Source organism: Tasmannia lanceolata, unplaced genomic scaffold, assembly GCF_043159265.1.
Source record: "Tasmannia lanceolata isolate RefF3 unplaced genomic scaffold, GAP_Taslan_0.1 ptg000037l, whole genome shotgun sequence".
NCBI classification, from domain to species: domain Eukaryota; kingdom Viridiplantae; phylum Streptophyta; class Magnoliopsida; order Canellales; family Winteraceae; genus Tasmannia; species Tasmannia lanceolata.
In genome coordinates, this window is record NW_027518714.1 from 10,871,057 (window position 1) to 10,886,020 (window position 14,964).

The 14,964-nt window shown below is 44.0% G+C and overlaps 1 protein-coding gene across 1 annotated transcript; it reads right to left on the reverse strand.

Annotated features, from left to right (window-relative positions):
* Positions 1–475: 475 nt before the first annotated feature.
* Positions 476–12,601, reverse strand: LOC143861218 (uncharacterized). Its single transcript, XM_077372154.1, has 4 exons — positions 11,089–12,601; positions 2,541–4,694; positions 1,962–2,252; positions 476–517 (listed from the first exon to the last, which is right to left on the reverse strand). Exons 2-4 carry the CDS (start codon positions 4,512–4,514, stop codon positions 476–478), a joined length of 2,307 nt encoding a protein of 768 aa, XP_077228269.1. The 5' UTR covers positions 4,515–4,694; positions 11,089–12,601.
* Between the last annotated feature and the right edge of the window lie 2,363 nt (positions 12,602–14,964).

A 14,964-nucleotide genomic window follows, 5' to 3' on the forward strand; every position in this document is an offset into this window, starting at 1 on the left:
TGCTATTGTTATTGTTAGTACCATTTTATGCCTCTTGATTAATTTATGGTTATCAAAGAAACATGGAAATAAGTGGCGACATATGGAAGTGAGAGAGGAAAGAAGATGCTAGATTTTTCATCACTGAAATTGGAGATATTTATTACTAAAAAAAAAAAGAGGATCAAACTTGGTGTGATAAAGTGGGACCCACTTACATTCTATACCCAGCAGTTCTGTTCACGTTGGAAAGTTTTGAGCTACAATGGGAATTACATGCAAATTCACTCTCTATATAGAAGCCACTTCCACGTATTTGAATTGAAAAAAAAAGTAACTTCTATTTAAGTGTATTGCATACACATGCAATAGAAAGTGGGACCCAATTGCTACTTTTGTCCTCACTTGCTTCAATATATTATATAACACCATGGAAGAAAACAGTAGCCCTTGCCTCTTATTCCCACGTCAAAAAGAAATGTTGCCAAAGTTGTTGCTACAAGTCGATGAAACCATTGCACACCCAAGGTGAAAGTTGCTGAAATTACAAAGACAAGGTGAAAGGTGAAAAAATACAAAGATGCCAAGTTTCTTATTTTTGTGAACCTCTTTGGAGCTGAAAATAGAAGGAGATTTCCTCTATATATTGCAATCAAAGGATGATAAAAGGCTCTCTATTATTCTCTTAAGATTTTCTTTGGCATTCTTCTTTTCTCCCACAGTGGAGTTCGGCTATTTCTCTATTCTCTCTACATCCCTCTTGCTCTCCTCCTCTCACTCTATTCTCTCTACAATTCTCCACCACTCTCAAGCTCTCTCTCTTAGGGTTCTTGTTCTCTTTTTCTTTTTCAAGTTTTTATCTCTTCAATCAAGGATTCAACCATTGTTCGGAGGAGAAAAAGACTAAGTTTACTTTACTTGTGTTCTTTATTTTCAAGTTCAATTCCAAGTTATAATTCGATGTACTTTTGTTTTGAAGTTTAATATTAAAGAGAGTACTTGTGTTATTTTTCTTTTTAAAGTTCTTATATGGCACTTCTTCCCTTCTCTATCCCCTTTATTTTTGTTTCTTTAGCCTTCTCCATGAGTAGCTAAACCCACTATACTTAGGGTTTAGATGAAGCCATGGGGAAGGAGAATGAGAAGTAATTAAAACCATTGGCTTATATAACAACTTATGTAAGGATTTGTATTTGTTGGATCCCAATCACGTATGCCACTGGCTTTCCCCAGTCGTATAAGTGTTTGCCGATAAATAAATATAATTTCTTATATAATATCTTTAAATTGAGTAGTATATTTGATAAAACACTCATGGGCAATGACATCAATAGATCTTATTCCCCATAGACTAAATTTATCAAATACACTATCCAATACAGAAATTGGTTTGATTAATAATATAATTCCAAACCCATGGTGGATTCTAACCCTAAGTAATCTTTTATATTGAATTAAGGTTTTTACACTATTCCAAATTACTTTTGCAATTTTCCAATTTACTTAAGCCCTTAGAATTTAGTTTTCTAATTAAATTGGATAAGTAGTTAATAGAGATCATTAAAATTTGGTACACTTTGCCTAAATTAGGATTTTAAATCAAAAAGATCGTAGTTGAATTTGATTCTTAGATTGAATAGAATACACGCTTATATATATAGTGTTGGCTCCGAGGTCTAAGTCCACGGAAATCCTGAGATTTTGCCAGGCAACAGTATATCATAGCTAGTATTCTAATCGGTAAAAGAATAGGATTGACAACTAGATTTCTCTTCCTTGAGTTCGACCCGTATTTACACGATCCGTGCACTTGCGGTTATTTAATATTTCAATCACTTACCATTCATCAACAGACTGAACGGTCCCATAGGCAGCTCTAGGCCCCGACGACGCAGCTCTGCCCACTTCAGCATGTACTGCTTTCTTTCCCTGATCTCTTTCTTGGTGGGTTCATATCCTAACCCAAACAAATTGTTTGCGACCTTCAGCTCCGGCCACTCAGTTAAACCTTGCAGACTTCTCCCCAGACCAGTTCCAGGAATATACCCATATTTGCGCATTATTCGGGCTACCTGCGCATTTGCACTGGACATAAACAGAATTTCTTCGCTCATAGCCTCTTCCATAGTAATGGTCGAGACTTCAAGCGAAAACCCAGTCAGACTGACATCTATGGTGCTTGAACCGATCTGCTCTTGGGATATCTGTCCAACCTCTGGTTCTGGATCCCCTCGAACTGTGACAATTCTGTTATCCTTGATGAACTTGAGCTTCTGATGGACAGTGGAAGGAACCACTCCGACTTTGTGAAGCCAAGGTCGGCCGAGAAGGAGAAAGAATGAGGTCTTGATATCTAGAACTTGGAATTCTATGTCAAACATTTCACCTCCGATCTCAATTTCGGTGACCAAGGTTCCGATGACGTCCCTTCTGGTCCCATCATAAGCCAATATCCCCTGCTCCGACGGAACATAATCATTCGGCCCAAACCCCAAGGCGGTAGCGGTGCTCAAAGGACATACATTCAGAGCTGACCCGTTGTCAACCAAAACCTCTGGTACCTTCTTCTTATTGCACACGACGGTGATTCTGAGGGATTTTGTATGATTCTTACCTTCCGGAGTCAGATCTTCATCCGAAAAGGACACGATCATAGCTGATCTGGCCATAGATACGAGCCCAACCAGCTCACCAGGGGTTATATCCACAGACACCTGCGCTGTATTCAATTCACGAAGTATAACCTGCCGGTGCTTAGGGGATGACATTAACAGACCCCAGATAGAAACATTAGCTTGGGTCTTTCTAAGCTGCTTCAACAGAATGTCCTCATCTTCCTCAGGACTCAACCTCTGATTCTGATTCTCAACAGCTCTGGCAATCTCAGCGGGATTCTCTGCTCTCAACTCAGGGGGCTTAAAGAAACGTCCACCACGGGTAACATGGCGAACCTCATCACACGGATCGTTCAACAGCAGCAAGTCCTCGTCCTCAAGCTTAAGGACATATGGGACTTTGCTTTTCTCCTCCTCCCCCTCGAATCTGAGGACATAAGGACATCCAGAGGATTCCCCAACTTCTTGCGCAGAGGACAAGACATAAGGCTCTTCGCGCTTTAATTCTTCATCATCGGATTCCCATCGTAAGATATACGGCTCATCAGAGATAACGGCGCATATACGAGAATGGTCCAGGACAACCTCTTCAGTGAGAATAGCGTAGACATTTGGAGGAGGCATAGTATGCGTCGGCAATGGATTCCTGGTGACATTGGGAAGAGCTTCCACCACAATTTCTTTTGCCTCGATCTTATCCTGGATCCTATGCCTTAGTGCCAAACATCTGTCAGTCAAATGCCCAACACTCTGGTGATATTCGCAGTACTGATCTTTTCTCCAGTATTTCGGGAGAGGATTGGGAACTTCCCGGGGTTCTAGTAGAGTGATCTTCTTGTCTCTCAACAGCTTGTTGAGAGCTACAGACAGGGAATAAGGTAAAGGAGTGAACTCTCTGGGCTCATTTCTTTCCGGACGAACTCCTCCGGGACCTTCTCTCCTAACTGGACGAGCAGTATTCACGTTGTTAACTTCCTTCGGAGGCGCCATAGGCCTTTTTCCCTCTCTGACATCTGAAGTGGAGGCCCTAGTTCTCAGGCCGCCCTTAGCCAGTATGTCCTCGATTCTTGTCCCGGTCTTGATCAGGTGATCGAAGTCATTGAAGTACTGGATTGACATATGAGGAAAGTAAAAGGGGGAAAGATTCTTGACGGCAATCTTGATAAGATCGTCATCCGGTAACTTGTGGGTCATTTGTGCTGCCTTTCTCCTCCATCGTCGAATGAAGGAAGTAAATGTCTCATTAGGTCCCTGCTTCAGCGATTTCAGATCCCTTTTTGTCACGTCAATCCCCTCTTCCATGGAGAATTGCTGAACAAATTTGTTAGCTACACCTTCAAGAGTCCTGCTTTCTTCTGGTTTCAGATGCAAGAACCACTTCTTCGCTGTCCCAGTCAAAGTTCTAGGGAACACCAAAGCAATCTGCTCTGGGGATAAACCGTGCTGCTGCAACAGAGGAATGACTGACTTGAGATGGCTACGAGGGCACCCCATTCCGTCGTATTTGTCAAAGTCTGGCATTTTGAACTTGGGCGGAAGTACGACCCCTGGAGCTATCATGAACTCAGACATATCCAAATTTTTGGGACCTTGGCACTTCATGGTTTCCATATCCCGAGTCAGCTTCTCAATTTGGTCAGCCAATTCCTGTGCTTTATCAGGATTTCCCAGGTTAGGAAGACAGTTCTCTGCTGCGTACTGGCCCTCATCAAAGTCTTCGATTTCAGGCAATACAGCTGGCCTGGGAGAAACAAGAGGAACAGAAGGTATAACTGAAGGCTGCTGATTGGCCGGGTCTTTAGAGGTAGACAGACGATCATTTTTCAGGAGGGCTATATCATCCTTCATGGTACTCAGCTGAAGAAGAATAGCCTTCATCATCTCATTCGTATCAGGACTGTTGTTACCGGTCCCTTCCATTGATTCAGATGCAAGTGAAATGGGTGAAAGAATTTCTGGACGACCCAGGAGAAGCGGCGCAGGAGAAGTAAAGGATTCTGGGGAAAGAGAAAGTCTATTCAGCCTGGAATTTGAAGACTGACGGGACCAGGCCGATTTTGACTTGGCTTTCTTAGGAGCGATGATGTCCCGCTAAGACTCCTGAATGGAAGTTAATAAGTTAGATTGCACATTTGATAATTGAGATGGAACACTTCACGTAAATTCAAGACGAGAAAAATAGAAAAGAACACATTTTCATTGATCACAAATCAAACTGTAGTTACGATTGATAAAACATGTCACTTTTAATTACAAGTAGATGGAACAAAATGAGTATAATGAAACTTGAAATTAAAATGACAATTGTATGAAAATGGTCTTCAATGCTCCATGATCCGAGCTCTCTTTCCCGCAGGCTCTTCTGGTAACTCCTTTCGATGGACTTTAGATGATAGAGCAAATCTCCTAGCGGTAACCTTGTTTCCCCAAGCAGCTACAATAGACTTTATGAGATCGGGAGTAAGCTTTTCGCAAGGAGGAGGGGTTACAAATCCGGGAGGACATGGACTTCCCGTGATCTGGTAAAGCAGACGAGTGGGAGCATAAAAGGTTGACTTTTCCAAACCCATAAGATACACAAATGGGTGTGGGCAGGTGCTAGTGATAACATGTAAGCATGAATGACTCACCCAGTGAAATTGATCCTTCTCCACGTGTTGCAACCAATTACGCCACTCATCAATGGATTGGGGTTTATTGGCCATTGGTTGCCACGAAAGATGATCCTTGAGGGTGTACTGAAGGGAACTCTGTGGCCGAAGGATGGTGAGTTTTTCACAGAGCCATAAATAAAGTAACTTGACGCACCCATGGAAATTATCCTTCACCTCTTGCCGGGCGATAAGATCCAGCCCAGAGAAGGTTTCTGCTAGCATGAGTGGGACAGGATTCCTTCCTTCACTAATTTGATCGACCACACTCAGTAAGGTCACAGGGGCAATACTGGAGTCTTCACGGACAACGTGACGTGCAAGGACACCAAAGATTAAGGCACTGCGTCGACAATTTTGAAAACGGGAATCGATAGGGTCAACGTTTTTAGAAAAACGCTCAATGAGGTCATCGAATTGCACGTACGTGTCTTTGAAATAGGGCATAGCATCAACAGTTTGGTTCTCAAAAAGCTTACAGAAAAGGGAACGAGGAGACGCTATACTCGAAGGTTGGATCCAGAGTCCCTCAGGTGGGAGTTCTAATAGGGCGCACCAATCCTCGAATATAGGACAGATTTCAAAGGGACCAAATTGAAAAACATGAAGAATAGGATCCCAGAGTCTTGCAGCTGCTTGAAGAAATTGCCAATTCACACCGGATGCGCTCAAATTATTAAACGTGCTGATGAACCTGTCGGCCGTACTCCACTGTGCACGCTCGCGCGGGAGAGCTCGAATTGACTCACTTATCCAAACCCTCATCACTTTGTTCGACATGATTTAACCTAATCACAGATAGGATAAGATCAGAAGAGAGTGAAGATAACCCTGAATAACGAAATAATAGGGATAAATTTGACCGATCATATGGGAAGGATACAACTGGCGACACTGATTTTGTTCATCAATAATCATAGACTTTCGAATAGATCAGAAAGGTAGACCACGGCCACAAAATGACAGAAGTAGGTCATAGACTGGATCTCAAATCTGATGATGGACATTGACAACTGTATGATCAAGAGGATCGATAATGATAGATCATGGTCATAGAGACAGCGGACAAGCCATCAACCATATCTAAGACAGAGCATGCAAGTAGCGAAAATCTAACCCAATGAGTAATATCCACACACAACACGGATCTATGACACATGAATAGACCATGGCTATGAGAGTGACGAGTATAGACCACTAACCAGGTGACTCTGAAAGAATGTACATATGATTGATTGAACCAGGAATCCCTCACTGGAAAAGAGGGTTCTGATCTAACCAATCGACAAAACGGGACATACCAAAGAGATTTGTACAATCTGAAGACAAAACGACAGATATAGTCTCAACAAAGGTAAAAGAAATACTATCGACTGCATCGAAGGAGTGCAATAGGATGGATCAGACCTGGAACACCTATTGTAAAAAGGTGGCCTGATCTGAACGACCGACTCGACACATAGGGTATGCACAAGAAGATGGCAAAACTATACATCGACTCAGCGAATAATACATGTACAAAGGAACAAGACCACCGTACACTCAGGAGACAAAACATAGACCATGATCAGGACCAAGACCAGGGAAAATGATTAACCATTTTGAAGACTGAGGAATGAAACTATGTAGCTGATAGTTAGACCAGAAAATTCTATTGATAGACTGACCCTGGTCTAACAGGTTAGCACAAAGACCGATCAGGAAAATAAGGAATCAAGGACTGGACCATGACCATGAAAGGCGGTGAACAAAACCGTCGGCCAGACCCAAACTGAAAGAAGGAATAGGCTTTACCTGATGTAATGGATCAGAACAACTCAAACACATGAACCCAACACACCGGGGTGACCGTATGATAAGAGATCACAGGGTAAATCACGATCTAGCTGACAACCGAGCAAGAGTAAGGGTCATCGATCAGGTCTGAAGGAATGCACGACTGCGACAGATACAGAAACCTAATCTAGGAGACAGGTCCTAATCTGAGAATAAATATAACACATACACGTACATATATACATACATATCCTAACCAGGGGCACCAGCCCTACCCTGATCTAGCGGAGCCAAGATAATCTTGACTCAAAAGTGCTTGTGAGTGTACTAGAAAACGCGGCGGGTAACCACGGTGTGACTTACCCTTCTACACTACATGGGTAGGCTGACTTCTATCCTAGGCTCACATATGCTGGTCGCACATGTTCGTCCTATATGAGTACATATATATAGTGTCCTAGCAAGGGTTCCCTAATTTTGGTTCTAAAGGGAGCAACTAATATATACATACATAATATAATGAAATAAAAGTAAGGCCCAGGCATCTCTGCAGGGTACTATGCTTATGACCATACCCTTGATGTATAACGCCAGCACACCCAGCATTATACAAAGTATGTTCATTGCTCATCGGCTGCTGTAGAACACCAGCACACCCAGTGTCTACGGCTGCAGCTCCGGCGCATAGCTCGGAAATAGATACAACGGTTCCCAACTGGTACGCGTCATATCTATTCCCTGAGGCCAATAATGAAAATAATGAAAGAAATAAAGAATATGACAATGTATGATGTGCAGTGTGTGAATCCCTTGTTTTAGTTACGCACCTACTTGGTGCCCCTGGATTTCTAACGATAAAGTTCTCATTTAACTTGATTTTGACCCAAATTTCTTCAAAATTAATTAAAATGGCATTTTTACAGAGTTAGGCAATGTTTCAAAAGATCCCCAGCAGAGTCGCCAATCTGTGGACCCCCGATCCGGGACGGGCGTGGAGGGACGTGCCCCCGCGCGAGTCTCTAGATCGTCCACGTGAAGGAGAGCCCCACCAAGGAACTCTCGAAAGAGTGCCCCTCACAGCATGAGCGGCGATGTAAAGTGAGATACCTCTCGATTCGGGGACTAGCCCGGATTCGAGACGCACCTTAAGCAAAGAAAGAGTCGCCATCCAAGGAAGTGGGCCCTGGATCCCATGCTGTGCTCTGTTGCAACAGATAACCAGAGATATAAAATAGGGTTCGTGCCTGATGACGAATGGGGAAGGGATTAGGCGCCCCCAATTCGCCCAAGTGCTAGCACCTGGTCTCTTATGCCATTTATTATTAATTTTGAAGAGTTTTGGGAGAAAATCATGCGAAATGGGAACGAATATCCCCGAGATAACGTCTAGCTAATCATGCACGTCTCGGAGATGAATAAGAAACACACATAAAAGAAGTGAAAGAAGTGTCACCTAAAATATCTAGGTTATGAGTGACATGCCTGATTGGTGTCTAAGTTCTGGTGGGCAAACACATGCATGCTACAGCTAAAGGTATAGGATCTGTACATAAAAATAAGAAAACACAGCAAAACACACAACACAACACGACTCGACACATGACCCGACACGACAAGCCCTAGACTCTAATGCAATACTTGACTCGGACCAGGATGGCCATCCATCCTAGCTGCACTACGTATCCCGGCCTCGGGAAGAATCAGAGCCAACGTAGTTCGGTGCCCTATTCTAAACTACGATGCCTAAAACTCTAGGACCGCTATCCTAGACTCGATCCACTAGACTCGACTGATGTTTAAAGCTTTTTGTGCGATTGCTTAAATTCAAGTGGATTGTAATTTTTAGGACTCTATATGCCCTAACTAATGCAAGTTGATTAGCCTTAAGCTAATGCAGGTGAGCCCTATATCCTATGTGTATCTAGGCTGTGCATTCTAAGGAAAACCATGGGTTGACTATATGCTTCCTAGTCTAGCCATCGGTTCGACTAAATGTCTAACCGATCGACTTGAGGCCTCCTAACTCTAGGGACACTCACACGACAGGACACACCATATCAATACAAATCAGGACCGACTCCTAACTCTAAAACACCCCCAAACGCCTAGGACTGACTCCTAACTCTATGGGAGGATCTTTTGAAAATTGTTGATAAAGTTATTTTGAAGAATTTTTGTAGTTTTGGAAGGTTTTGAAGTTGTGAAAGTTATGAAGTTGTGGGAAATATTTGCAAAATGGTGACTGCACTCAGGGTGCCAGCAGCACGCCTGAGCTGCCTACGTACCCCTCAGCTAGGGATCAAGCCATCCGTAGTTCGGACGGAAATGTGAGAAATAATGGTAAAGTGGTATAAAAAAGAGTGACTGAACTCAGGGTGCCAGCAGCACGCCTGAGCTGCCTACGTACCCCTCAGCTAGGGATCAAGCCATCCGTAGTTCGGACCTGATTTTCCTAGTAACTTGAGATTTTTGGGATTTTTGATTTTTAGATGTTTTTTGAACCTTTAAGTATTTTGAAATGTTTTTTTGTTGGAATTTTTGACACGAGAGGACACAACCCTATCATCATAAGGGTACGACAGACCCCTGATATCCCGCAAAGGTTGGACAGCATCCTATGCTTTGCGGGGGTACGAACATGAAAACCACTCGGCAAGGGTTGGACATCATCCTATACCTTGCAAGAGCGGGTAAAGATCACGACTTAATGAGAGGATGGGCAGAATCCTAACCCCTACGATGACAGGACTGACTCCTGAAAGACTGAAGGACTAACTCGTATGCTGAAGACGGACTCTGGAAGATGAAAAGGCGGAATCCCAAACTTTATGAAGGGATAGGACAGAATCCTAAACTCTACAAGGGTAGGGCCGACTCCCAAACCCTAGGACGGTGGGACAGACCCCTAAACTCTCTACGACTGACTCTATAGAGGAAGAAATCGCTCAACCTGCGAAAACTCTAAGGCGGGAAGGGAAGGGGTTGGCTCAAGAAGTATTCCGTCATAGCCTGATCCCTATGGAAATATGATAATAAAGGGGAACCAGAAAACAAAAGGGACACCGAACTCTATAAGGATCCTAGAAGTGGGAAGAGACAAGAAATGGGGTCCAATTATGAATGAAACTGCGGGACTCATACGATACATATTCTCAAAAGAGACAGAATAGGACAAAATGCCGACCCCATAGACGTCCCCACGATGATATCAACTGTTGGGTAGGGATGAACTATTAGAGGTTTGATCCTATACACAAAGGGCGCTCGAATTGCCACTCCTAACGAGCTAGATTGAACATCTCCAACATCTGCTTATTTATTCGACCTATTAGGAATTTTTCATTTAATGGACATTACTTCCCCCTTGATTGGCTGAAAAGAGGATTGAATAGCACCTAGCACATGCAAATACAAGAATAGAAGCATCTTTTACTAGACCTACCCCTCTTGACTAAAGTCAATATGCTGGGAGTTCAACTAACAAGCAAATGAAATTGGGTTAGCTGGCATGCAAACAAGATTGAGCACATATTTAAGATAACTTGCTCTAACATTAATCCACGGAGCTCTCGTAGCCCTCACGAGACATTCAAATCTCATTCAAACACGGGAGATACATTTCTTAGGATAAATCACCTCAACATGTATTTGAGTAAACCTCTACTTTTCATGCATTGGCCAACTTAGCACGGTTCTCATTTCCAAACTGAAGAACACACGGAATCTCAAACCCCATCTATAATGATTTCTGTCACAGATACCAAAACTTTTAACAGACCAAAGGAATTAATCAGAAGACAAAAATCATGAACCTTTTACATTCTTAGGGTGATAACCAATAGGAAAACCCAAGATGAGATCGAACGATGCATCCTTAGGGTAATAACCTAATAGGAAAACCCAAGATGAGATCGAACGATAGGGGTACAGATATACCATGCTTTTTAAGACCAGAAATACTCCAGGAGTTAAAACAAGGTTAGCAATGTTCAGGTAAATTGAATTTCCACGATAATCAAACCACCCACATTATAAACAACTAGTAAAAGAAAGAGAGTAGCAATTACCTCAGATTGAAGATGGTCGGCACGGCTCGAATGATTTGCTGGAGTCGGTTGCGCTTGGGATTCGACAGATCGAAGCTTGGGGATGGCGAAAACGAAAAAGGGATCAGCTTGGGTTCTCAAGTGAGGATGAGGTGGTTTTGGGCATGGCAATGGTGGTGCTAATCGGCAGCGATGGGGAGGCCGCGGATGGGGAGGCCGCGGGTCGAGGGTGGGGCTCGAGTCCACCTCCGCAATTTCTTTCCCTCACTCTGATTTTTCTAACAAAAAAAAAAATAAAATAAAACAAAATCGAGAAAACCCTCCTCTTCTCTCCTTCAACTCTCTCTCTCTCACTCTCTCTCTCTCTCACTCTCTCTCTCTCTCTCTCTCTTTTCCTTTTTATTTTTTTAAAAAAAAAAATGCCGAAAACAGAGAGGGAGGTAGCGGTGGTGGAGGGGAGGATCGGCCGATGGGGGAGGCACGGCGGTGGAGCTCGAGCTCTCTCCCTCCCTCTCTCTCTCTCTCTCTCTTTCTCTCCCTTTCTTTCTCTCTCTCTCTCCTGTTAAATAAAACGAAAAGAAAAGGAGGTGGGATGGGTTTTCGAAATGGGTAGAGATGGGGGGGAGGATTTGGGTTTAATGAGGGTTGGGAGAAACCACGAGGTGGGGGAGAGGATTTCGGCGGGTTTCGGTGGCTGGAGGAGGTGAAAGGGGGTCGGCGATGGAGTTGCAGGTGGTGGGGAACGGTGGCCGAGGGTGGAGGTAAGGAGATGATGGGCGGCTGTGTTGGGGGAGGAGGGTGGTTTGGGTGGCAGAGGAGGTGGAAGAAGGTGGATGGATGGGCGGCGGCGTTGGGTTTGAAGAGGGTAATGGTCCGGTGGTGGCTTTTTTGGGTTTTTTTTTTTTTTGAAATGGGTTTCAGTTTTGTTGGGGTGTAGAGAAAGGGGATTTCGGTTTTGGGTTTGGAGGGAGGTGAGGATGGAGATGGAGGGGATTTTCGAAGGGTTTGGAGGTGGTGGTGCTGGAGGTGGAGGATGGTGGAGGTGGGTGGAGGGCAAATGGGTGGGTTGCGGTGGAGGTGGAGTTGCAGAGGTGGCGGTTTGGGGTGGTTTATGGTGGTGGTAATGTTGCAGAGGTGGCGGTTTGGGGTGGTTTATGGTGGTGGTGGTTGTGGGGGAGGCTCGGCCGGAGATGGCTATGGTGGAGGAGGAGATGGTGGAGGTTGCGGGCTTGCCGGATTCCGGCAAGCTTGCCGGAGAAGAAGGTGGCGGCTGTGGGGGGTTTGGGCAGGATGGGTTTTTGGTAGTGGTGGTTGGCTAGGGTTTTGCCGGATTTTGACCGGAGGAAGAGGAAGGTGATGGTGGCAGAGCTCCTCCCTCTGTTCTTGATTTTTTTTTTTTGGGTTTTGGGTGGGTTTTGATGGTGGCTCAGATTTGCAGAGATGGAGGTTGTGGCTGCGGAAGTGGAGGTAGAAAGGAATGGAAGAGGAAGAGGAAGATGGGGAGGTTGCAGGCTTGCCGGATTCCGGCAAGCTCGCCGGAGAAGAAGGTGGTGGCTGTGGTTTGCTTTTTTTCTTTGTTTTTTTTTTTTGAAAATGGATGAGCTCCTCCCCCTCCCTCATGCAAGAACTCCCCTTTGTTTTATACTTAGGGTTGAATCCCTAACTCTAATCCTAACCCTCTATGTGGCATCTTCCTCTTCTTGGGTGATCTCCACCCTTGATCTCCTCCATTGCCTTTACAAACCCTAGAAAATCTCTTCCTCACCTCATCCTACCCACACATTTTCTTTGATTGATCCTATGGCTTGGAATTATTGCTTCTCAAGCAAGCAATGTGAACATCCAAGAATACCCTTAAGGATGGGTTGATTTCCTCTTTGCCCAAGCCCCTATTTTGAAGAGTGATATACTTGCCCCCCCCCCTTTTTGCTCTAGACAACCCCATCTAGTGTATTTTAACTACTCTTATCCTTACAGGGGGGTGGCTCGGGTAGAAACAGGGGGCGGAATAAAAATCTTTTTTTTTTTTCTTTTTTTTTTATTTGCCTATGGTAAGCCAGTATTGGCACACCCATGCCCTGCTAATTCATACTCCCTTTTATATTTCTTTAAACTACGCCCGGCTCGAGCTCGAGACACGGGTTGGGGTGCGACCTGGGTTGATTCGTGAAATTCGGGTTGAGATTTCCAACTGCCAATCGGGTTAGGCTCAGATTAATTCCATTCATTTTCCGCCTGACCTCGGGATTTCATTCGGATACACGGGTTTAGGGCGCTGTCAAAATGGGGTGTCTACAATAGGTTTTTCACCACAATCTTGATCTGATCCTCATCTGACAACCGATGAGTCATCTGGGCAGCTTTCCTTCTCCATCTACGGATGAAGGAAGTAAAAGTTTCATTATGGCCTTGTTTCAAAGCCTTCAAATCTCTCTTAGTTACATCGATCCCCTCTTCCATAGAGAATTGTTCGACGAACCTGTTTGCAATACTCTCTAGAGTTCGGATCTCCTCTGTTTTCAAACTCAGGAACCACTTCTTAGCTGTTCCAACAAGGGATCTAGGAAATAATAGAGCAACTTGCTCCGGAGATAGACCATGCTGTTGTAAAAGCGGAAGAACTGACATTAGATGGCTTCGAGGACACCCGGTCCCATCGTATTTATCCATGTCCGGAACTTTGAATCTAGGAGGCAATGTGACTCCCGGATACAACATAAAATCGGCCATGTTCAACTTTTTCGGGCCTTGAAATTTTATGTTTTCCATCTCTTGGGCCAGCCTATCCATTCTGTCCGCCATCGCTCTGTCCTCATTGGCTCTATTCAGATTAGGATGACGATTTTCTTCTTCATACTGCTCATTATCAAGATCGTCTTCGACGTTCAAGACCGCAGGTCCGGCCATTGCAGGAGGGGGAGGAGGTATAACTGATGGGTGCTGAGCTACATGTTCTCTGGAAGTAGACTCTCTGTCATTTTTCAGACGGGCTATCTCTTCATTCATATTATTCATCTGTTGAAGCATAGCCTTCATCATCTCACTCATCTCAGCTATAGCGTTTCCAGAGTCAGCCATCGGTGCAATAGGAAATTGGACAGGCGAAGGGATTTCCTGGATATTGGAGAAAGGTAATGCAGGGGAGGTAAAAGAAATTGGTGAGGAAGAAAAACGACTCAGCCTGGAATCAGCGGACTGACGGGACCAGGTTGATTTTGAAACGAGGATTTTCTTAGGAGCAATGGCTGCTCAATCAAGAATCCTGATATGGAAATATAAACACTAGATTAAAATTTTGATAATCGAGATAAACTATTTTGATCAAATAATGACAAAAGAGACAAAAACACACTTTCATTAATAAAATTCGAATTGTGATTACAAAGGATGAAAAATATTAATCTCTGATCACAGCTGGATAAGCAGACTGACAAAAATGAGAGATGCAAAAATCAGAATAACAAAACATGATGCGGATCTTCAAGGTTCCTCAATCCGAACTCTTTTGCTTGCGGGCTTTTCCGATACTTCTCCACGTCGGAATTTGCGAGATAAACCTAACCTTCTTTCTACATTTTTGTTTCCCCAAGCAGCCACAATGGATCGGATAAGGTCAGGAGTGAGATCTTCACAAAGAGGAGGGACTATGATTCCGGGAGAACACGGAATTCCCGTAATCTGGTGGAGAATTCGCATGGGTGCATAAAAGGAAGATTTCTCGGTACCCATGAGGTAAACAAATGAATGCGGGTAAGTGCTAGTAAAAACATGGAAACATGAATGACTTACCCAGCGAAACTGATTCTCCTCTACATGTTGCAACCAATTGTGCCATTCATCAATGGACTTAGGTTGATGGGCTATTGGTTTCCAGGTATGGAAATTCTTCAGGGTATA